Genomic DNA, 24,235 nt, shown 5'->3' with positions numbered 1-24,235 from the left:
TACTCCCTTTGGACACGTTTTAGACTTTTGCACTACTCTGAGAGGTGCACTGTCACACACTTAGATTGATAAATCTACCTTTAAAACTAACATTTTCACACACATCAGCACAAAGCAGCTTCCTAATGACATATAGAGATCTTTGCACTTCCTGACTTGTAGATACTTTGCCATTTCTATACAGCTTTCTGTGTTAATCAAAGTTAGGTGATTTTTACACCATCTTGCTTAAAAAGCAAGAAACAAAAAGAAACAAAACAAAACATGCATGACTTTCAATATAGAGATCATTTAACTCATGTACTGCAAGTGACACATATTTGATTAACATTTGCATTTTGAGTGCTGAATTTAGGAGCAGTAATATGTTAGACAAATGTAAAGTGATTACATTAATGTGCTTCCCCAAACATTGAGGATTAAATGCATTTTTCATAAGCAACATTATTTCTCTATTTATTATTTCATTATTTTTCTCTTGGCAGGTAGTCCAAATCTGGTGTATAAACCTTAGCATGGCAATTTCAGCCATTCTGTTAATAAACAGAAGGGAAGACAAAAACAATCCCATCAGGACACAAATACTGCATAATGAAGGTGATTTTGTAAACTGGAAGCATTTCTCATTTACGTCATTTGTTCAGTTGCTTGATGGGAGTGAACTATGTGAAATATGATTGGTTCAGGTCATTTGAGGCAAGGTTTCAATTTTGGAGTTTGTACTGTGAAGAAGATGAAACAGCAAAGTAATTGGGGGCTCTGGATAAGTGGGATAAAGATAAAGGCAAGAAAAAATGATAGAGTAAGAAGTGCAAGTGCAATAACCAAAAAAGTAAACATGGTTTGCCAAAATAATAAGTATAGTAAAAACAACTACGAGTAAAACTGACTGAAAGGATGAACTGAAAGAAAAAAAATATACATCTGTATTAATATTAGGTAACCTTGTGCACAAGCCAAAAACAACAACAAAAAAACCCCCCACAACATAAAAAGCAGGAATGAAATATGAAACCAGTGAAATTTGAGGGGAAAAGAAAAGGAATAATGATGAGAGAAAAGGACAGAGGGAGAGTGACATGCTTCCTGCTGCAGCTCACTGATAAAGAAGCAATGGTCGCCATGCCACAGACACAGAAGAAGATAAATGAGAGGCAGGATGAATAGAAGAGACAAATGAGATGTGAAGGAAGTGGAAAAGGTTTGGTAGATGTCTAGTGAGAAGATATAGAGGAAAAAAAAGAAGGAGACAGAATGGAGAAGTAGGCGAGATATGCTCTGAAGGAAAAAACTGTAATTATGACGATAATGATAATAATAATGATCCTAAGCACCCACGGCAGTCCGCTTTTACCTCATGCAAAATACCCAATAAAAATCCTACACTTGGTCCATCTGTTCTGACATTACTTAGAGAGGTTGCCAAACACCTTTTTGCTTGCATCTTTTTTCTGCAACCAGTGTTGTCACACGAACAACTGTTTCAAGGCGGCACAGTTTCACAAATCCATGCCAATAACATATGATTTAGCCTCTACTCAATATTTGCTTGGAAGTTATTCATACACCTTTGTCTGGGAAATAAGCTAATCTGTGCCAACAGGCTGGAGAAGAATATAGCCTCAGCACACCTGAGAGAGTTTGGAACATGAAATTATTTGATCATGTCACCCCACTTCTAGGTGTAAAGTGGCTTACCTAAACAGAACAGAGGGCTACTTAATGTTATTGTATGCAGCTGTTCTTTAGTTGGAACAGAGTGGTTTTTACTGGGAAAAGGGCTTTCCATATCTGACACATTGGACCACCCTAACCTTTGGTGGCATTGATTCAATAAGATGCTTCTCCGCAACGATTCTGACATGATGGCATTATATGCTTGTTGCAGATTTGTTGGTTGGACACTGATGATGAGAATCTCCCATTCCACCACATGCCAAAGATGCTCTGCTGGATTGAGATCTGGCAACTTTGTTGTCCGTTTCAGTATGGTGAACTCACTGTGTTCAAGAAACCACTTTGAGAAGATGGCTACATTATGGTCAATAAAGGAATTTATGAGACACTAAACTGGCCCAAAAGTGTGCAAACAAAATATTCCCCACACCATTAAACTACCAGCACCAGCCTGAAACATTAACACAAGTAAGGATAGATCCATGCTTTTACAAGTACAGTTTACTCCAAATTCTGACACTACCATTCAAATGTTGCAGCAGAAATCAAATGATTTAGTACTTTCCTGCTTATATACAGTACTTTATGTCACAAGACATACGTTTTTAACTCACTGTGTGTTCATGCGCAACTTTTCTTATAATCATTAGTTGATATTAATCTCTGGCTCTCTTCAGTAGCGCTTCTTTATCCTGTCTTCGTTCCCTCACCTGAACTGGTCACAGCAGATGGGCTCCACTTCCTGAGCCTGGTTCTGCTGGAGGTTTGTTGTTATTAAAAGAGAGTTTACATTCCCACCAATTGCCAAAGAAAGCTTGCTCAAAGGGTGTCATATGATTATTGGGGTTTTCTCTGGGTTTTTTTTTGTATTATTGTAACATCGTTATCTTACAATTTAAAGTGCCTTGGGGCAACTGTTGTTTTAAATTTGGCACTATATAAATTAAATTGAATTAAACTGAAACATCACATATGTTACATGCGAAATACTTTTGTATGCATGTCTCTTTTTTTCCCGTTCATCAGTGTCTCTGGATGAACAGATCTAGCACTGGGCTTGTCTGTGCCAAACAATATGTGTTGTATTAGGCATACGGTGCAAACAATGCCAACCACTTGTAGTAAATTATTCACAACTTGGCAGCTTAAAGGTTTTAAGCCATACATTTTAATATCTGTGAAAAATATCTGCATACTTGTATATGATCGAATCTATATACAAAAAAGTCCCCAATTTATCACAGGCATATTTTCTTATGTGCTGCAAAAGATATTTTTCATGCTATAGTTACTTAAAACCAGTGGGTGAGCTCAGGGAAAACGCCATTAATCTGAATAGACAGTAAAAAAAAAAATGATCCAGTTTACATTAAAAGACCAAACTTGAGATTAAAATCATTCTATAAAGTGTAGCATAATCATGATGTGTCAAAAACCTTTACTGCTGATAAAAAAATGAAAAAATGCTGCCATGAATGATGGTCCTTCAATACAATAATCATAGGCATTGTGGTTTGAGTAAATCCCACTTAGAAAGTATGATGCTTATAAGCACGGAAAGACAAAATCATGTAAAAATTAATTGTTGAATTTGCTCTTTTAATGGGATTTTTTTTTTTTACAGTAAAAGTGCAGGATAATGGGGCATTGCCCTAATGCGAGGCGCCACATCAGATTGAACTTAAGACTGATTATGAACATCAAAGAATAAGGATAGCAAAGAATTGCTCCTATGCCAGTAATTATGGAAGCATATATAAGAGTGTGGTTAATGGATATTATGCAAGAGAGGGAGTCTATATGTGTGCATGTTTTGTTGGCAGAGCTACGCTGGCTTGGTGGGAATGGGCCTGCTGAATATCCGAGTCTGACACTAATCCTATTACCTCTACTCCAACTGCTGCAGATATCAGCTATTGACTGTTGTCCCCACATACACTGTCCTGATTAAAGGACACCTACATACTTATACACGCAAGCATAAATCTTAAGCTATTGGGCGGGGACAAATAAACATACATAGAACATGTAAACATGGACATGTTAATTCCACATTTTAAATGTAAAAGATGGAGCACTAAAATCTTCTTTCCACAGACATTCCAATTTGATGTGAATTTTTAAAGCATAATTTCATCTTGACGATGACTAACACAAACTCATATGTGTCGTTATTCACATTCAGCTCGAGAGCAATTCAATTCCAACATTTTAAAGCCCACCACAGGCTTTTTATGCTCTTAAAGCATAAACATACAGTGGCTGGAGGGGAGCCTCTTAGCATCGGAGCAGCCAGTCCTTGTGTTTGCAGTAGCACACTTATTCTTCCTGTGAAAAACTCAAGTACAATCTTTCAGTCATATAAAACACAAACATGTGCAGGAAATCCCAAAAGCCCTAAATAAATCCAGGACAGGAACAAATGGCCCAGTAGATGATACTGAAGAAAAAAGTTAAAAAAAAAATAACTAATTAAAAATAAAGAAATAGCTTTACATAATTTTTGAGAATTTTGTCTATCCAAGTATGTGAACAAAAATAATCATAAATAGAGTGTCCAAATCTAATGATCAGGCTTGGTCTTATTTACATCAGTAAGAAATTTAAGTGTGAGAAAAAAAAGATATTGCTTGGTGATATAAAGTCAACTCAGTCAGTATAATAATGGCTATAGCAATGATAGACATCCTGATCTCACCAACCTTGCAGCTGAGCAGACTGTCCCTTTCATTGCACCAATGACATTTTGTCTTGACTTGTATTAAACGATACTGACTGGACTTGCACCACTGGTCTCCCACAGCTCCGTTTAGAAGTGATCAGTACCTCGCTTTTAGTCAGTTGGGTGTTTTTGTGTTACCTGCAGACTCTGTCTCCCACCACTTAACAATGACAAAGATTGATTTTTTGTAATTTTGCCTCTGTGTACCACCACAGAAGAGTTTAAATCAAATAATCAAGAAGTGTTTGAAGTGCAAATTTTCAGCTTTAAGGGGATTAACTGTTTAAGATTTAGACCAACTTTTTTTAAAATAAATTACATAGTGCCCTCCCATTAGTATTTTACATCTACTGTGGTGGTGTTCAGACAAATGTAACTGCTCAAAACCCCACAAACAGTTAACTCTGAAAACTCCAGACAATACAAATAGATTCCATTCTATCACATCCAACAAGTCTTCGGACTAGTAAATAGGAGAAATTTCCTGACCAGTTGCTTGTTTACGTCTCGCTCAAAAATACAGATGAATTTATGCTAATAAGGCATATTCAGTCATGCATTGCCCAAAAAAAACCTTTGAGACCGCATTGCTTTCTACTACTTTAGCATACAGTATTGCTAAGCTAATGAAAACCTCAGATAAAGAATCTGCATTACTTACAAAAAAAAAAAAGAAAAAAAGAAAAAAGATCATGTATGGCCAATGCTATAATGCTCTCCAAAGGTCACAAACTATAGACAACTACAGACAGCAGCCTTTATGGAAAAGCATCAGAGCCATTAAGCACTTTACATTTAGTCATCCAGTAAGCATTTGCAATGACGTGTAATACCTAATGTCAGAAACATGACTGAAGACATGTATGGCTGAAATCTGAGACTTGGGGGATTTTAACACTCATTGCTTGACTACTGCTTCTGATCATTTAAAAAGGGTTCTCTACAGACTTATTGTATCTTAATCAGGGAGCCTGGCAGACCTAATCTAAAGAACCCCTCAGGATCAATGCATAACTTATTAATATAAAAAATATGAATGTAATTTCAATGAATATAGGTGTTCTAAATGATACAGGCATTCATCACACACAGTGCAGTTCCTTTCAGGTTTATGTATATAATTCCATATATTGAGCCTGAGTCGCATCTAGGGACTTTAGGGACTAAGGTAAGAACTCTACAGTATTTTGGAGAAAAAACCCAAGAATCAGATGACCCCTATGAGCAAGCACTTTGTAATAGTGGGAAGGAGAAACTCCCTTTTTAACAGGAAGAAACCTCCGGCACAACCAGGTTCAAGGAGGGACTGCCATCTGCTGTGACCGGATGGGGGTTAGGGGACAGAGAAAAGATATTAGATGCTGCGCTGGGGTCTAACATGACAAGCATAGAGATGTGTCCACTGTCAGAGGCCATAAGGTCATTGGTAATCTTCACTAGTGCTGTTTCAGTGAAATGCTAAAACCTGACTGAAACTTCTAAAATAGACTGTTCCTCTGCAAATGATCAATTAGCCGTTTCAAAAATTTTTGAAATAGGAGGACGCCTGAAGATTGGTCTATAATGAGCAAAGACAGCTGGATCAAGTAACAGCTTTTTAAGCAGTGGTTTAATTACAGCCACCTTAAAAGCTTGTGGTACCTATCCAGCTGATAGAGATACATCAATCATATTTAACATTTTAGCGTTAATTAATGATAAGACTTCTTTGAACATCCTTGTACCGATGTGGTACTTTTAGACATGTTGACAATTTAAAGGAAGAAATTATTTAAGTTAGTTTGCCAAGACTGAAGGGAAAGAAAGAGCCTAAATAAATAGCAGCAGTTATCAAAGTTGCTGTACATGTCTGCAGGATGGCTGTGAAGGTTGTGGCAATCCACAACAGCAGCTGTAATGGCAGAGAACCCATTTCTAAAACAAGTTAACTCGTTTTCACCTACTTTTTCTAATTACTAAGTAAAAATAGACAAAAGTATTTAAGGCTGTATTAGTTTTACAAATGACTATTTCATTACAAGTGTTTCAATATATATATCTAGCATTCACTAATAAACAAAGACTACAAACTATACAATATCTAACACATCTACATAATTTAATGTAGGAGATTATTATGGAAAATTAAACCCGAGGTTTGAGTAATGGATATTATTAGTTACACTTTTAAAAAGAAGTATAAAAACTGAGCTCTCACTGTAAGCAGCTAATTGCCTACATTTTAAAACAGACAACACAGTTAGCGACAACAAAATAAAGAATTTATTCTTTTTCTTTATAAACTTCAGCAGCCCTCTCCAAGTATGTACTAGATCATGCATGAACAGAAAAGAATGCTGGTGTGCATACTATAAAATCCAGCTGGAAGCACGATTGTGTACCCATGTAGTTTCACAAACTGCATTTGACCTTTGTGAACTTTATACTGTACCTTATAGAGTGAGGGTATGGTGTTGGAAAATAACCATAATTTGACCACTCACCTCACCACTGCTGAACACCCACCGCCTGACAGCAGCAGATGACCACAGCAAGACACGATGCCCTGCCACATTGCAAAAGCTAGCCAAGAAGGGGCTGGAGGAACAAAACAAAGAGCCTAAGGCATTATAACTCGGCCTCCCAAGAGATCCCAAGCAAGGCGAGTATCCACTGCACAGCATGCACTGGAGCGCCACCAATCCATGAAGACTCCAGCCCCTAAAACAAGTCCCTAAGACTTCACTGCCAAAGTTCTTGTGCCAGCCACCAGACAACACAGCTAGAAATTCTGTATCCATGCCTTAAAAGGCAAAGCTGTTTTGGTGGCATGATTGGAAAAAACAGAGTTTCAATATTATGATGGCTGTATGTACATTCAAACATCACACAGGCAATCTAGTTAAGAAATTAAGACAGAAATGAAACTTTCCTATCGTTTGCAAGAGGAAAAAAAAACAACAACCAAAAACAGCTGAAGCTGTCTCTCTGTTTAGGAATACGGTGATATGATGTATAGGGCATCAATTCCTAAGGCCTTGGATGTTGATTATCATTATGCCCTTAGGCTTACTAATAGTCATGTTTATAGTGCATCATTAAATCTTATAAGAAAGACATGACATGCATATCTCATTGTTTATCTGTAAGCCTCTCAGGGGGAAACTGTGACTTTACATCACTAATACATTAAACTTGTGCTCAAAGCTATATGTCAATGAGCTCAGTTTAAAAAAAAGCATTCATTACTAATAGCTATGTCTCCAGTACCAGGACGTATACATTGCACTGACAAATTAGAAAACTACTACAATAAAGAACATAAAAGAAACCAAACAACATCAGACAGAACAGAGTTGAGAGATGCGTAGAGTAATCACTGTAAAGAAAAAATAAAAACAGAAAGATAAAAACACCACATACACAAATGTACACATCTCTCTCTACTTTTCATTAGGGCATGGCCTCTTGACTTCGAGAGCAGATTATTCCTTGATTGCAGTAATTTCCTCACCTAGTGAGGCAGCACAAATGGCAATATCGTAATTAGTACTGTACTAAAGGGCTTAATGTAAGAATTCCTCAGCATTCTGTCATACAGGTGCATACTATAAAATGTGTAGGCAGGCATATATATATGTAGATGAGACTCAACATTTAAATCATTATTGTGTGATTTTTCAGAAAAACAAAGGATTTTTAAGAGCGACTCCAAAAGACACAGTAATAACAACGGCCCGCTAGCATGCTCTACCAAAAATTGTGCTTTGAAAGCCAAACCAGTTCCACACCACTGAAGTTGCAGCATTTTTACAAACCAATTCTGGTTCATCTGTTTCATTCAACGATCCGCTTTCGCCTTTCTCATTCTCCGTCGCCGCCATGCTTTTTCTGCCATGTGCGTATGAAAACAAAGGCACTACGCATGCGTGTCTTACCCATATTCTATCGCGATATTTCTTCTCTTATCATTGCCTAACATTATACTGGTATTACCACGAACGGTATGATATGGCTCAGCCCTACTAGCAGGATCAGAAAAACATTTCTTTTTAGTGCTCTAAGCAGAAGGCCATGAATTAGAGGAATCTTTGAACCAGGGCTTTGAGTGACAAGCTTGGTCAAACAGTGATATGAGACATCCTGTCTGAAATCTGGTGTGCCATCTGGTATGCACTAAAAGACCAACTTCTGCATTTGTAAGATGGCACTAAGAGGGGAAAGATGCAGTCAGCAACTTTTTCTGTTTAAAACTTTGTAAAATGTCATTAATTGAGGAAGTGCACAGAAAAACAAAGCACCCAGACCAAAGTTGAGTATTTAGAATAGAATAGAATTCAACTTTATTGTCATTGCACATGTCACAAGTACAAGGCAACGAAATGCAGTTTGCATCCATCCAGAAGTGCTTTAGCCATTATATAGATATATTACAAAATATATATTAGCAATAATATAGATATATAAATATATTACAGAAATGGGTCTGTTATAAGTATGAGGGTACAAAATATGGGTCTATTATGGGTATGTTACAATGTACACGGTATGAAGGTATGTTATAAATATGCTATAACTATAAGTATGTACAGGCTGTAGAGGTGTACAAGCTATGAACAGGATATAAATATGAAAACTATACAGAAATATGAACTATGCAAGTTATAAACAGTTGTAGAATTGAAATTATCGTATTGTACAGAATGATTATTTATACAGCATTTACAGTAGTATTTACAAGGAACCTTTTCTCTTAAGTGGTTGTAGGCTTTTCACATGCATGCCAGATTCAGGAAAACAACAAATATTTGTATTATTGTTACTACTGCTGCCAAGGAGGTATTTGGTGTTTTTTTTTTTTTTTTTAATCGTGTTGCCTTAAAAAAAACAGTTTTTCTTTATCAGTGTGTTTTGCTTCATGTTCTGTATTAGTCTGCAAATTTAAGTGTAATATCACATATGTCTTCTGTTATTACCAAATTAATATTTGGTTGTAATATTGGTAATTTGATGGTACTGCCAACTTAATACCTAGTGTGTATATTTACATAAACACTAGCTATTAATGGTCCAGTGGTGACATTACATTGATTTTCTTATCATGACAATACCAAAGAGATAGTTTAATTACTATTGATCTTTCTTATTATTATGCTATTCATTTTTGTAAGAGGATATCATGGGTCAGCGATATTTAAACTGCAATTTAACAATTTAACTTCATTAAACATTACTTGTGGGTTCAAACAGAAATTCCCTATGATTTAGTTTTGGCAGAGCTGTTTAGTAAGAAGTAACAGAGATGCCAAGTCTATAGCAGGCCTGGTAATGTTTAAAGAACATGTAGTTGTTACATAGTTAAAAAATAAAACTTGACTCTGAGTTGTATGTTTGTCTCAAGGGCTTTCCCAAATACTCCCAAATCTCATGGCCTAAAGCAGACTGAGAAACATCATTTGACAAATGTGAGTGCTTTTTTCATGAGAATTTAAAGGGGAAATGCTTAAAAAAAACAATAAGGCTTAGGATGTTGCTTTGACCTCTAAAATACAATGCAGCACACTTTGAAAGGACACTGTGCATTACATTTTGCTCAATGATTGCTACAGTGGAGAGTCATTTTAAAAATCCACTTCTCTCAAGAAAAAGAAAACTATTTTAATTGTTAGTAATATAATTTTTGGATTGTGGGGTTTAATCTCCTAGGACCTGGGTCCACATATGTGGACATCACATTTTGGGTTATCTAGACCAAAATAGTAAATTTTGCTCTTCAAGGGCCTGATATCCACTTACGAGGGAATTACACTGCCACTGTTCTATCGAAATCTAAAGCGAATATCCTCATATGTGGATCTGATTTTTCTCAGAAACAAAAATAAGGTTAAAACAAAAAAATCACGTTCTTTGTTTTTACATTCATAAGGTCCCAATGAGCCCAAATAGCAAAGAGAAATTCAAAATGCATGCCATGAAAGACTTCGGGTCTTGGGAGGTTAAACATCACTTTTTTTAAAATCCCACTAGAGCTCAATTCAAAGTTTTAAAAAAAAAGCACACTAGTATTTCTAATAAAGCCTTTGTTGTGACAAATAATCTTCAAAATCGAGCTAATTGTTTAAGATACCTGCAAACTATCTAAGGAGAACGTGCTACACTGTACCAGACACTTCATACTTAGATTGTGCCCTTTTAACAGCATCTGTTGTGCCATTACCCATCTTAAAATTGTAGCTTGTGACAGAAAGTATTACATTATAATGGACAGTCTATTCCTCAATTCCAGCTTCACACATAATGGCAGCATGATTTTGTTAGCAGCATAAGCAGTACATTTCATTCATAAGCAGTAAATCCCCCATGCACTTTATTCAGTGTTCACTCCATAGCTTAACAATCTCTAAGTAATTTGTAAAACACTCAAACAGCTACTCTATTCACAAATCATACTGTGTATACAGTATACTAGATCCATAAGTGCTGTGCTTTAGCTAACAGAGGGCAAAACATAGAATCTGTCACATTATACTGAGGGCCTTTGCATTTAATTAATGTCATTGTGTTAAAATTGCAAAATTTGCTAAAATACACAAGATGACACTTGCAAGATAGTCGTCAGTGAATAAGCATTATTGGAACCAAACGGCTAAATCATTATTTTTTCAAAAAAGATAATTTATATATTGGTTCCCTTTCTTTAAAGCTTTTTAAAAGGATTAAAAGTAGGACTTTTTAATACTTCTAAGAAAATCTTCTACAGTCAAAGACTAGTACCCGTTCACATCACCAAATAGTGCGTTTCCTCACTTCAGATACTCTGTTAGACCTTTAGTGCAGCCGCCTTCAGTTGCTGGTTGTTTGTGGGGTTTTTTGCATTCATTTCAGTCTTCAGGAACTGAAAGGCATGCTCTACTGGGTTGAGATCAGATGGCTGACTTAGCCACTGACAAACATTCAATTTCTTTGCCTTTTAAACTTGTTTTGGGTCATTATTTGCATTGTGAAGTGCTGCTCTATCAGTTTTGCTGTACTTGGCTCAGTCTGAGCAGCGAATATAGACCTGTACACTTCATAATTCACCCTACTTGTATCAGTCATATTATCAATAAACATTAGTGACCGGCTTCCACTGGCAGCATAGTGCATATAAAAAAGTATCAATTTCTACGGAAAGCTACAAGTGAATGAGGCAAAGAAGGCAGAATGGCAAATTAGGAAAATAAAAGATTTAGAGCAGTAAAATCATCAATTAAAATAATAAAAATAAGAATTACAATTGTATATAAAAATAAAAGAAGAAAAAATAAATAAACAGCCAGAGTTCTTTACATAGCATAGCATTAACATGGTGATTGGTGAGAAAAGTGCAATAGTGTGAATTACACTGTATTGTTCTCCTACCAAACAATCAAAATCATAGAGATTTGTTAGCACTGTAATGAGCCATATGCAGAATGAATAAGCTTTTCACTGGTAATTAAGATACATAATGATCGATTTTACAAGTGAATTGTCAGAGCAAAGATCAATTATCCTCATTATTTGAATCAGACTAATTAACTCCCAATAAATGCAGGGAGCTGACAGGTTTAAATACTCAACATGCTTTTGGGTGCATCATCTGATTAGCAGAGCTGAAATGTAAAAACAAAGACTGGCAGAAATGTCATAGGGCAAAATAATTCTAATGTTCCCCGTGGTGCATGCATAACATCATAATATCTGGCTTCTCTTTTTAAGAGCAGTCTTATTAAAATGTTAACATGGAATAGAGTCATCAGTATGCCAACACTAATGATAACTGTTTAGCACTAGTCTAACAGGGATCTGAGAATCCTTTAAAGTCCTGAACAGCATTACAGATGCAATTCATTCTGTCAGATTTGATCTCTGCTGAGGTTGAAAATTGGTGTATTTATGCTGGAAATGCACGAGGTCAGACCTCTTGATCCAATTAGAATGATAAAAAAAAAAGTTGTCTGTTCAGCCCAAATGGGATGGCATTTATGTTTGTTTCATGCATCAGTTATAAGAAACATTACAGGTAGCTCATGGATGAAAAAATCTCATGTTTTTATCTGCCGTTTTAGCCTCATTAGTCGAGCAGAAGCTTGTGTGGATATCTAAGAAACTGATTTAATGTAAGTCATGAAAATGGAGGTAAACTGCCTTCTGGTTACCTTCCTAATGCTTCTAATTTTCTCTGTGACATTCAGCTGAGTGTCACAATAGAAGACATATCAAATGTTTAAAATGAGACATTTGATTATTTCACAAAAGATTCATGAAATAGTGAACTAGGTCATGGCAGCAACATGCCGGAAAAAGGCTGGGACAGGGGGCAACAAAACCCTGGAAAAATAAGTGGTACTAAACAGACACCACTGGAGGAAAATTTTGAAACATTTTGCCACTAACTAACTGGCAACAGATCAGTAACAAGATTGTATACATATGGATAGCATCTTAGAAACGCAGTTTTCTTCAGAAGTAAAGATGTGCACTGGTTCACCAATCGGAAAAAGAAAAAAAAATCTCAACACTGGACGCTCATGATCTTCAGGTCCTCAGCACTCAATTAAAAACACTGAGCCTATGCAGTGTTTAAAAAAATCACTGCATAGGCTCAGAAGAGAAGGAAATCATTGTGTGTGCCAACCACAAATGCAAGTCAAAGCTCTACCATGCAAAGAACAAGTAATATGTGAAAATGATCCAGAAATGCAGTCATCTCTGACAAAACTGATTAAAAATGGACTGAGGCAAAGTGGGAAATTGTTCTGTGGGCAGATGGATCAAAATTTGAAATCCACTGTAGAAAACATGGACGGTGTACCTCTGATGGTATGGGGGCACTATCAGCAACATGTGGTCTGATCCAGATGTCTGTTTCAGGGAAGGCCTTGCATATTTCAGCAAGATACTGCTAAACCACATACTGCATGGCTTTGGGGTTGCAGATCAATCTGTATATTTACTTTAACTTACCAATAATAACTTACTCTAGTCAACTATCCAAACAGAACACAATGACAGCATTCCAAGTACTGCCTTACAGACACAATGCAATATTCTGCATTTCTTGATAAGCCTATTAGCTTTTCTATATCGCTTGCCAATTAAAAAAAAAACTGCAATCATGCCAACTCCGACTACTCTCATGGACAATAAAGCTGGGAACCGACAGAGATGAAAACTAATTTTGATAACTCTGTATGCCTTAGGCAGTACAAAAGGAAAATCTTTATATCTTGTGCTACAAAATAACAGAGAGGTCTGTTATTCAACAAAACCAAATTATGCTGACACCGATGGTCTGCTTGAGAACAGGAGCAATAATAAAGCAAGAATGACAAGTCTTCATTACTAATGCTTTGTGTGACTCAGAGTGAATTGATAACACGCTGAAACTCATTTCCTATAAATATATACCTCTGGAAGACCTTTGGAGGCAAGTTGATTGTTCTTTAAAATGAAATAATGAAAAACCGTTGAATGACAAGATCAATTCAAAGATTCATTGGAAGCTCATCAAAGCTTTAAATAATACTTTTGGTTAACTCTGAGAAATGAAAACCTGTAATGTGAATTTTAAATGCACCAACTTTCTTAATTTATCATCTTAATAACTCAAGCATGTTTAATTAAATTTTTATTTAAGGAGCCAAATTAGTTACTTGGCCAATCTACACAAAATAAGAACACGTTCAATATTAATAAGCATTCTCTTGAAAAACTGTTTTATATTCATTTTGAGCAATACCAACCACAGTGCAACAATGTGATAGGAATATTTTTTTCCTTATCTACGATTTTAAACCACGCTGGACAATATGTCAAACTCCATACACTTTAAAACTGGCAGACTTTAGCTAATTCAATTTTTCGCCTATTTTGTCAAACATAACAAAATAAAATAAAACAAAACAAAAAAAACAAACACCAACTACATTTTCTCAAAAATGGCAATTTGAAAAAATAAGTAAAGAAAGAAAAAAAGAAAGAAACCTGTATGCCAACTTGCTGTCCCGCATCTGAGTATGACAAACTGGCATTGGCTAAATCTGAAGGTGTTTTTTGTAAAGCAAAATCCTTTGTTTTGGTACAAGGATGCAATGAATGCTTCTTAACTAAATACAATATATACAATTTTATTTCTATTTATGAATGTAATTGCATTTGTGTAACAACATTCAGGTAGAGCTGCAGTCAAACTTCTGCTGGCCCGAGATTGACTGTAGCATTGTCACTTTTCACATTCATAGAACAACTGTTCCAACTTTGAAAATAATTGTTATAGCACTATCATTTTTACCAAACCCTTCCAATACCAACTCCAGAATAACGCAGTACTGAAGATCAACTCATTAACTCATCTGTTACAAATGGAGGGGGTGGAAAAAAAAAGTGGAATGCGGAAAACATGCAGGGGAACAGGTTTTCCGAGACTATGCAACATGTAACTCTTATTGTGGCCTCCTTATTGTGTGTGTAAGTGAACACACTTTAAAAAAAATAAATAAATAAAAGACAAGAAAAAATTAACTTGGCCAACTTTTCTTTTAGTAATGTTATGCGTGTAGTATCCCAGATTCTCTAACTCTGTGCTTTCCCTAATACAAGTCCTATTTAATTGTACTGTAACTGGGTCACAATTTTTTGGCAAATCATGTAGTCTGAAAAAAACAAAAGAAACAAAAACAAAGAAAAAGAAAAATATGAATAAAGTAGCAAACAGGACATTTCCTTACGTCCCTTGTCCATTTCTCGAGGTCAGAGCTATTTTGGCAATAGGAGAGGAAGCTACTCAAATTAATGTTGCGGCTCATTAGTGTACACATTCCTTCCTTAGCAATTACTATTGATTTGCCCTTGAGAAAGGTACCTGCCTACAACACACACTATTACAAATAGTACAAGGGTTGCTTATTTAAGCAGTCCATAAAGATGGAAATTAAACCTTGTGGTATTTTGCCATGTAAATAGGTATTGAATTTTTTTTTCCAGTCCAAACACTACAATGGAGGCAAATGGAATTTTATTTGCATTGCTCAAAGTATTCAATCGAGTGTGACCTTCCTGGATCACTATTCAGTGACTAGGTTTGGAAAACAGCCAGCTCACTATATACCTATTTATTTCTGAAGATTTGTTTGCAACAGGGCAGACATATTTTTTTGCTTTTATGTTGTAGTTCAATCAGTAATTGGCATTTACTTACATAAATGCAGCACAATAATCTTTATGTGTGCTGTGCACATACATTAGCGTAGTGTAGTTTTAAAAAAAAAAAAAAGACGAGAGAGAGTGATTGGGCTCAAGTGTGTGTGTGTGCCCCCATAACACAACAAACAGAACCCATGTCATTAGTACCCACTGGACAAAGTCTTTGATGTTGCGTATCCTTCTTGTTGTTTGATGGTACTGGCCTTGTAGATGAAGCACAGGAATCAAATAATGCATTATGAACAGAAGCCAAAACACAGCAGCAGTTAGCTTAGTCTGGTTGTCTAGAATACTCAGATTTCATGGGCAAACATGTAAGTCCAAGGTTGCATCAGTAAGAGTTGATCTCAATGAAATTTAACTTTGTTGTGTGTTGCAACTGATCCCAGTTTCCAAAGTGACAGGTCCACTGGGTGAGTTATTAGGCCGATAGGGCTGGAAACAACTATGGATTTTTTCCTGGCCCATCGGGATTTGTTAACATATAGAAAAATGGCCAGTACACCGCTGATAAATGCAAGATAATGCAAGATATTTAGGTTCCGTAAACATATTGGCCGCCTGACAAAATAAGAGTTTAAAATAATTTTTAATGTTTCTCTGGGTTTTTAATGTGAAACTTTTTCATTTTTATATGCATTAAAAAGTCATAAATTAGTAAATGAGTTATACTTTTGATGTAAAAAACACAACGGGTTTAGTTAGTTTTGTTCACTTTGTCAGTACAGGTAATAAATTGGGTCTTCCTGAACTAACTGGCAAGCAATACATTAAGGATCGGTAGAATCAGTAGGAGATGAAGAGATGGCAGGAGCAAGATTTGTTGTTATGGTCTTGTGCATATGAAAGAAAGAAGAAGGAAGTCAGAATACAAGTGTGTAAATGTGAGGAAGACAGGTGGAAAGGTGAACAAGCAAGGAGTAGATATAGTGAAGGCTGATGAGTTTAAATACCTGGAGTCAACCATCCAAAGCAATGCACGGCGTATAAGAGGGATGAAGAAGAGAGTGTGGAGTGGGTGGAAACAAGTGTCAGGGGTGATTTGTGACAGAAAGACAGCAACAAGAGTGAAAAAGAAGGTTTGCAAGGCAGCGGTGAGATCTGCTATGATATATGGTTGGAGACAGTGGCAGTAACAAAAAACACAGGAGGCCGAGCTAGAGGAAGAGATGCTAAGATTTTTGTTCAGAGTGACCAGAATGGACAAGATTAGAAATGTGTATAATCAGTGGGACAGCTCAGGAGCAGTTTGTAGACAAGGTTAGCGAGCCAAGGCTGAGATGTTTTGGACGTGTAGAAAAGAGATATATTGGACAAAGGATGTTCAATACAGAGCTGCCAGGCAGGAGGAAAACAAGAAAACTTTAGAGGAGGACATGCAGAGGGTTGGTGTGACAAGAACATGCAAGGGATAGAATAAGACGGAGGCAGATGATCCACTATGGCAATCCCTAAAGGGATCAGCTTACAACAACTGAATCAATGATTACAGTAATTTTTCTATTCTCACTTTATTCACCCATTGATCAGGACTGTGAATCCGTGTTTGGAAGCAGCTAAATGTAATTTGACAAGACAAAACACCAAACCAATACCTGCAGGCAGATGTTAAATGGCTAACTATACTATAATGTATAAAGACAGATAAATAGCAAAAAGATGTGAGAAAAAACACCATTTAGCAAAAAATAACAGTTACAAAGATGAGATGAGATAACTATAATGTTCTTTAATTATTCACTCATTTTTTATATTTAATCTTTAGCATTTCCACAATAGTATATTCATTAAATTATTCCTTTTAAGAGACACTGCTGACATTTCCCTTCGTTAATAGTCATCACCAAGCTCAAGTACTGAAACTTTCACTTTCTATAATGGGCTGGCAGGGGCTGGTGTGAAATCAAGGGTCCCCTGCACTGACAGCAATCAGTCCAATCGAGACGCTTCATGATTGTGATTTGCTTCAATGAAGAATGAGGAACCCCTATAAATAACAAAAATTACAATATGACTGGTCCTGCCATTTACTTCTGTACTATCCAGTTTGAATTCTAATCTCACACTCCATGGGAGATCGATTTAGGTGTGATAGTCCAAGTCAGAAGTCCAATTTTTATTCCCACTCTGCCTCTGTGAGGTGGCTACTTTAAAGAAGTACAAAGCTGGACTACATTGCTCAAAGTCTTTCTTTTTCAGGCACTTTGAAAATTAAGAAAATGAGCAGAGTTCTATTCATCCACATAAAAAGGTAATGACTCAAACATAAGCTCAAAAGTCCAAGGAAAAGAAAAAAGAAAACTAAGAAAGAAACTAAAGTAATTATTTTGTTTAAAGAAAATACATGTCTATATCTGCTTGAAGAATTAATCTCCCTTCCTGATAAACAGGACTTTGCAAAAATCCTAAGCCAACTCTCATTTCTTTATATTGTTTCCAAAGAGAGACTTTGACTTCTTTTTCACTCATTTTCAATCCAGTCTTGTACCTTACCATTTTTATAGAAATAATTTTTCTTTATTTGTTACTGTGATCACTCAGATGATCCCAATAATCCCTACTCAACACTGTTTTTGAATCATTCAAGCACAAAAAGGCGCCTAACAATTGAATGAACCAGCGTTGTGTCTAAAAATTTTTAGATTGTATCACTAGCCTCAAAAACCACATTTGTTCCCATTTCTTTAGATTAATCTATAAAAATGCTAAACATATGAATTTGACAGTCATCAAATATATTTTTTTCACCGACAGAGTAATTCTCAAAGAACTGTTGTCTGAAAACTTCTATTTTAGCATGGTGTGCAGTTTGTATCTAGGAAAATTAAGGAAACTGGACAAGCAGAGGATAAAAGATGAAGTGGCAGGCCTAAAAAAACTATAGTTTTTTTGAAGCATCTGAAGAAGAAACAGGATAATATACAGAATGAAAAATCTAGCAAAACAGGAGAGATCAGGCTGTGTTGAATAAATGTGTTCATACTAAATATCGACTTTTAAGCGCGTTAGAATTGCTACAATAAACTCCATTTCCATGTCCTGCATAGCTCCACATGTTTAAACAGGTGCAGAACTTTTCATTTTTTTTTAACAGAATAGAGAAATAAGGGATGTTTCAAGACTTTTTCACTATACTGCAAGAAACACTAGAAAATGTGTCAGTGGTTTAACAAAATAGAACTCATTCTGCATTATATATTTTCCTGTAATTAACTGACAGCCACTGTGATAAATCAACACTCAGTATATGGTATTGGAAAGCAAATTTATCTGCAAAGGTTTTCTATGCAAAATGGTCTTCCTCAATCAATTTCTTTTAATGTACTTTATTAAAAAAAACATTTTATTCAAAAGGGAAAATTCTAAACTAAGGGCTAAATTTAGGAAAACATGACTATCCACACGCCTGCACAGGGTGGCAGGAGGAGAGATTCCACCTCTCTATCGGACTTCAATTCCAATAAAACATGCATGGAGGTGTGTTCAGATCTATTTGGGCCTGCTTCACCTCCTCCACTACCTCAAGCTTCTTCATCTCTAGAGATGTGACATTTCATGTCTTAAGTGCCAGTATCCAGGGCTTCTGCCCGTACCTGCGGCACTGACCCAACCAGACCCCTATGCTACCCCAGTGATGCAGATGGCAGACATATGAAGCAGCTTCTGATGAAAGCTGGAAAAAATAAATTCACTCAGAAGTGGACCTGAAACATAATCAAGCCACATGGAGATAACTATTTTAAATTTCAGCACAAAATTACGTTTTTTCACATTAGCTGATCACTGATTTTCAATGTCAACTGATGAGAAAGAACATGAGAGGGGAAAAAATGTAAAAAAAAAATTAATAAATAAAAAAATTAATAATAATACCTGTGTCTCTCACAAGATCTTTGAGACCAGCAGAAAAATATAGACATTTATGCACATTTTTTTTTCATACAGATGCAGACACAGTTGCTAAAAAGTGTCATTAGTCTCCTTTCTCATCAACTTATGTCTCACATAGAAAAGTCCATCATGTGGGCACTCCCATTGCTTGCACACATGTATTCATGCACGTCTCCAAGCACACAGACTCACAAACATTAAAAAGCAGAGAGAGGTATGACTTTAAGTCTTCTCTCCTCTCTTCCCTGGAGCAAAAAGTCAGGGTCTGGGCTGAGGTGATAAGTGCACTGGGATGCTGCCAAGCAAATAGCACGCACACACATGCAGAGAAAAGTAAAACAAGAATATAAATATAGCTGTATTTACTCAAACACAAATAAAATCCCATTTGTACAAAAAAAATTAATTTTGCCTGAGCACACATTTAGAGAAGACCACTGATACCAACAGTATAGCTAAACAATAGTGTGAATGAGTGAAGCGATTTGTGAACTTTCACAGTGTAAAGTGGTACAGGAAGCATCCTCAGAGGATGCATGCTCATACATACATGCACCACTTAATTGGTGTACATCTCCCACCTAGGGGCCACATATGGGTACTCACTGACATTCATGCTTATCTAAAGACTTGCAGGAGGCTTTGAGCTTGCTCTGAACTGGTGTCTGACAACATACTACATAAAGTGACCGTTTTCCTTTTCGCTGCCTGGAATAAACCCTTTATGCTCCTCTCTGCATCTACTGTATGAGTTCCAGAGTGGCATAAACTATCACAAGAACAGATGTTTTTTTTTTTAAATTCACGGGACACAGAAAGACACTCTGATAAACAGCAAATTAAACTCAAAACAATAAGAAATAAATTCATTATTAAAGCTATTTGTCTATTATCCAGTAATGAAAATGAAACAAGAGAAAAACTGATTTAAAGATTTCAAAATTAGATCTGTACTGTGTATGAATTATGCATTTCACTCACCAGTTTCTTCCTCTTGTCCTGCTCAGTTGGTGGCTCCTCATCATCACTCAGCTTGGGCTCTTCAAAATGGCTCATCAGCATGCAGCTGCAAACACAATAATATTCAACTCAATATTAATAACCGCAAATAAACCTACACAGTAGGAGACAATTTCAGAACAGGCAGCATGCATACACAGGCACTCCAAATGCTGAACCCTCTGGCACCCCTTTTTTCCTGAATGCTATTCATATTGGTTCATCTGCATGCAGAGAGAATTACAAGTGAAACCTTTGTGCACAGTATAAAGTCTGTGTATGGTCTTTTATTTCCTTTGTCCTTACTTAAGCCTTATTGTGAGTAGAGATAAGGTGGGGGGGTCCTGAATGTCACACTTTGTGATTCTGGTGCGTAGCTACTGATAACTCGTGATCAGAAATTTTAACTCTATTCCACCTAAACTAATGACATTCAAAGTGACAAAAATTAATTAGCTTACAATTCTGGGTAGACAAAAATGTAGACTAGTAAATGGTAACTCTTCTGGGCACGTCATTAAAGAAGCTACAGTCAACATCTTGTACTGTTAACACTGAAAAACTGTAGCATGCCAAATTGACTTGGCAAATGGCATGTTATTTTACTGAATTTCATTCATGGCCGTAAGGACTTCTCATTTCACACTATGCAAGAACAATTCTAAACCACTCACGAAAACACAAGTCTATTTGTTTGAAAGTTTACGTAACTCCAAAATAAACGGGGAACGATTGTATTACTCACTGTTTTCTGTCTCAGCTGACTGCATTTATAAACAGCAAACAACGCTCAGAGGAATATGTTCATCTACAAATATATTATTGCTCGTGTCACACCCAACAGGGACCCAAAACGATTCAACATATCACTGGCAAGCAAACACATACAGTAGACTTTGCTCCCAGCTTTTCAGTTCATTTCACACCATTAGATCTTAGTATGGTGCTGAGCATCTTTCACAGCAGTGAATAGGTGTCTATGTTTGGTGAACATCTGGAAGAAACTGCTGAGAAAGAGACCAAAAATACTGAAATATGTAGAGGAGGTTCAAAGTGTAAGGAGCGCTGTACTCAGTAACTTTTCCCACAGTGAGAAAGTGATGGTAACTCAGACACGGGCATTACTGTGAGGTTTTATCAAGGTGCAAATACAGCCAAGTCAATCTCTCATTTGCTTTCCTTGTATTCCCTGTAGTGAGCCGCTGCCCCCATGAAATTAATTTTTATCTCAAAATATTTCTTCTGAGGTTTGCATTTGATAAATTCCAACTTCAGCATCGCATCTGCATTTGTAGTGCTTCAAGCACTTTTGCGCGTCTTCATTCATTATGCATGAGTTTTGTCAAAATTACAAACTCCATTCATTTGTGAAAAAAATGATGGGAAGGTTTGGACTGTATAATTTCCAAGTTTATAAGCACAGTTTTTTTTCTTGTCTTGAATTGTCAAGGAAAAAAAATATGAATACTTACTCTTTGAAAGTGCCCGTTTCAGGATCTTCTGTCATTACATCATGTAATGCCTCAACACAAATGTTGATGATGCCACAGAACTTGTCCTGAATCACGCTGATAACACAGAGAACAGAGCTTCATTAATATGCTGATCTCACCATTACTTTCGACATCATCAGTACATTTTCACTGAAAAAAAAAGAAAAAAAATGGGACAGTGTTATGTTGCTTTTACTTTATTAGTTTATGTAAATGTTGAGTTCCTTATCATGTTGTCCACACAGTTCTCCAAAGGAAACAATTTTTTCACATTATATGCATTTCATATGGACAAAAATTCATAGTAATTCTATCTTACAATGAAAACTAGTCCAGTTGCTACTTCTAGATAGGACTATATTAACTTCTTATACATAAACACCCCCCCCCACACACACACACACACACACACACAAGTGCAAGAAGTCTTACTTTTTTTGTCCTGTCTTCCTCTATCCTGTATGTCTTATCTGATTATTGGTTCACTGTTATCACTTATATCACTATGTCTGTAGTTCTACATTAAAAAAAGATATATTGTATCATAACAGCCATTTGAAGAGCCTCTAGTTGAACTACTCCCTGTTCCTAAAACTAGCAATTAAACTCCAGAGTTTAAAACCCCTTTACATATAAAGCATTTAGAGACCAATCACACAAGTACTACATTACTCCAACAGAACATTTCCATCTCATGACTTCACACTTGCTTGTAGTTCCTTAGTTTCCAAAAGAACAATTCACTACCATGTACCCAAGACATTGTAAAATCAGGCCTAAACTCTCAGTCACTATATCATTTAGCATGGTTTGCTGAAACAGCCTCTTCCTGACTCACTTCACTCTAAATGCACTCATAAGCCATTATTGATTTAACTCATTAACTGTGTCTTCTCTTTCAGTTTGTGTTTTTTTCACTCTGTTGTCATTTGTTACCTGCCATTCTGCAGATATATCTGGCTGCAGAGGTGTATTTTCCCAGTCCTCACTTACCAGCCCCGCCAATCTGTCAACAGCCTGTCGTATTGTTTCTCCTATTCTACACTTTTCACTTAAAATCACCCCAGTTGGTTGTAACAAATGAGAGTCCTCCCAGAGCCTGGTTCTCTTGGAGCTTTACTTCTGTTAAAAGAGAATGATTACTCCCGACTTTTAGAAAGTGTTTACTTAAAGAGTATCGTCTTGTTTATATCTGTAATACTGTTAGGTCTTGACCCTTCTATCTAAAGTGCCCTGAGATAAGTGACTGGCAATTTGGGCTATATAAATATAACTGACATCAACAACCTTTAAAAATAATATAGTTTATGAAACCCAACCACACAAGCTTGGAGACATGCCACAGTCACTGGTGAACTATTTGAGTGAGTCTCAGTGGTTAGTGGTAGTGGACCGAATATATTTGGGGGGTTTTCTCCCCTACATCAACAAGAATGAGAAAACAGGGAAGGAAGTGTTAGTGTGAGTGAGTATGGGCACTGATACATCAACTGTTCCTTCTTCTGTCAGTTCATATTCTCAGCCAGGTAGACCCCAGGCAATGCTACATAAAGTTCACTAAGCATTAGGACAAGCCATAACCTGGAAAAATCAGAATGAAAGATGGTTCTGGGAAAAACACAGAAGCAAGTATACACAGATGTGTCCCTTATTTTGTAAGTGTGGCAATTTTACACATACACATGGTACTAAATCAGACTAAATATTGATATCAGTGCTAAATAATCTGAAATGTGCTCAATTACCTAGTCACCATAATATTAATTAGGAAATAAAGATTACTGGCCTGATGGTTAAGCAACTCTCGCACACACACAAAATCATATCTAGCACTGGCTCTACAGTTGATCCTTTTGGTAAAATATACCTACCGATATCCTGGGAGGGTAAAATAAAATCACTAAACACATGTGCCCCTGGTTATGAATAACAGTCTTAAATTGGTGCCCATGGCAACAACTGAAAATAGGGTTTGCCTTTAAGATCATTTTAACATGTCTGTCAATTCTAATTCTATCAACCAAAAACAACTCCCAAGTGAAAAACTAATAGCTGATTAGTGGTGCTGCTCAGTGCCTGTCACTTAAATCACCCTTAAGTGAAAAACTTCACAGTGATTACATGATGGCTTGCATGCCAAAACAAACTATTTACAAACTAGTTCGTAGAGATCTTTGAGAAGTAGTCACTACTCTGTCACAGTAAATCCCATTTACTTTTCTTTCCCCTAGTGGTTTCTTTTTTGTAA

The 24,235-nt window shown here is 36.3% G+C and overlaps 1 protein-coding gene across 1 annotated transcript in view; it reads right to left on the bottom strand.

Annotated features, from left to right (window-relative positions):
* ipo11 (importin 11) overlaps nt 1–24,235 on the bottom strand; it is a 132,495-nt gene that overhangs the window by 6,869 nt on the left and 101,391 nt on the right. Inside the window, exons 28-29 of the mRNA XM_063490574.1 lie at nt 21,967–22,062; nt 20,477–20,561 (exon numbers count right to left, since the gene is read on the bottom strand). Of these exons, the coding sequence (XP_063346644.1) occupies nt 20,477–20,561; nt 21,967–22,062 (181 nt within the window). The remainder of the gene's footprint in view (nt 1–20,476; nt 20,562–21,966; nt 22,063–24,235) is intronic.

The sequence above is a fragment of the Pelmatolapia mariae genome, linkage group LG12 (genome assembly GCF_036321145.2).
Source record: "Pelmatolapia mariae isolate MD_Pm_ZW linkage group LG12, Pm_UMD_F_2, whole genome shotgun sequence".
NCBI lineage: Eukaryota > Metazoa > Chordata > Actinopteri > Cichliformes > Cichlidae > Pelmatolapia > Pelmatolapia mariae.
This window is presented reverse-complemented; position numbering and strand designations above follow the sequence as displayed.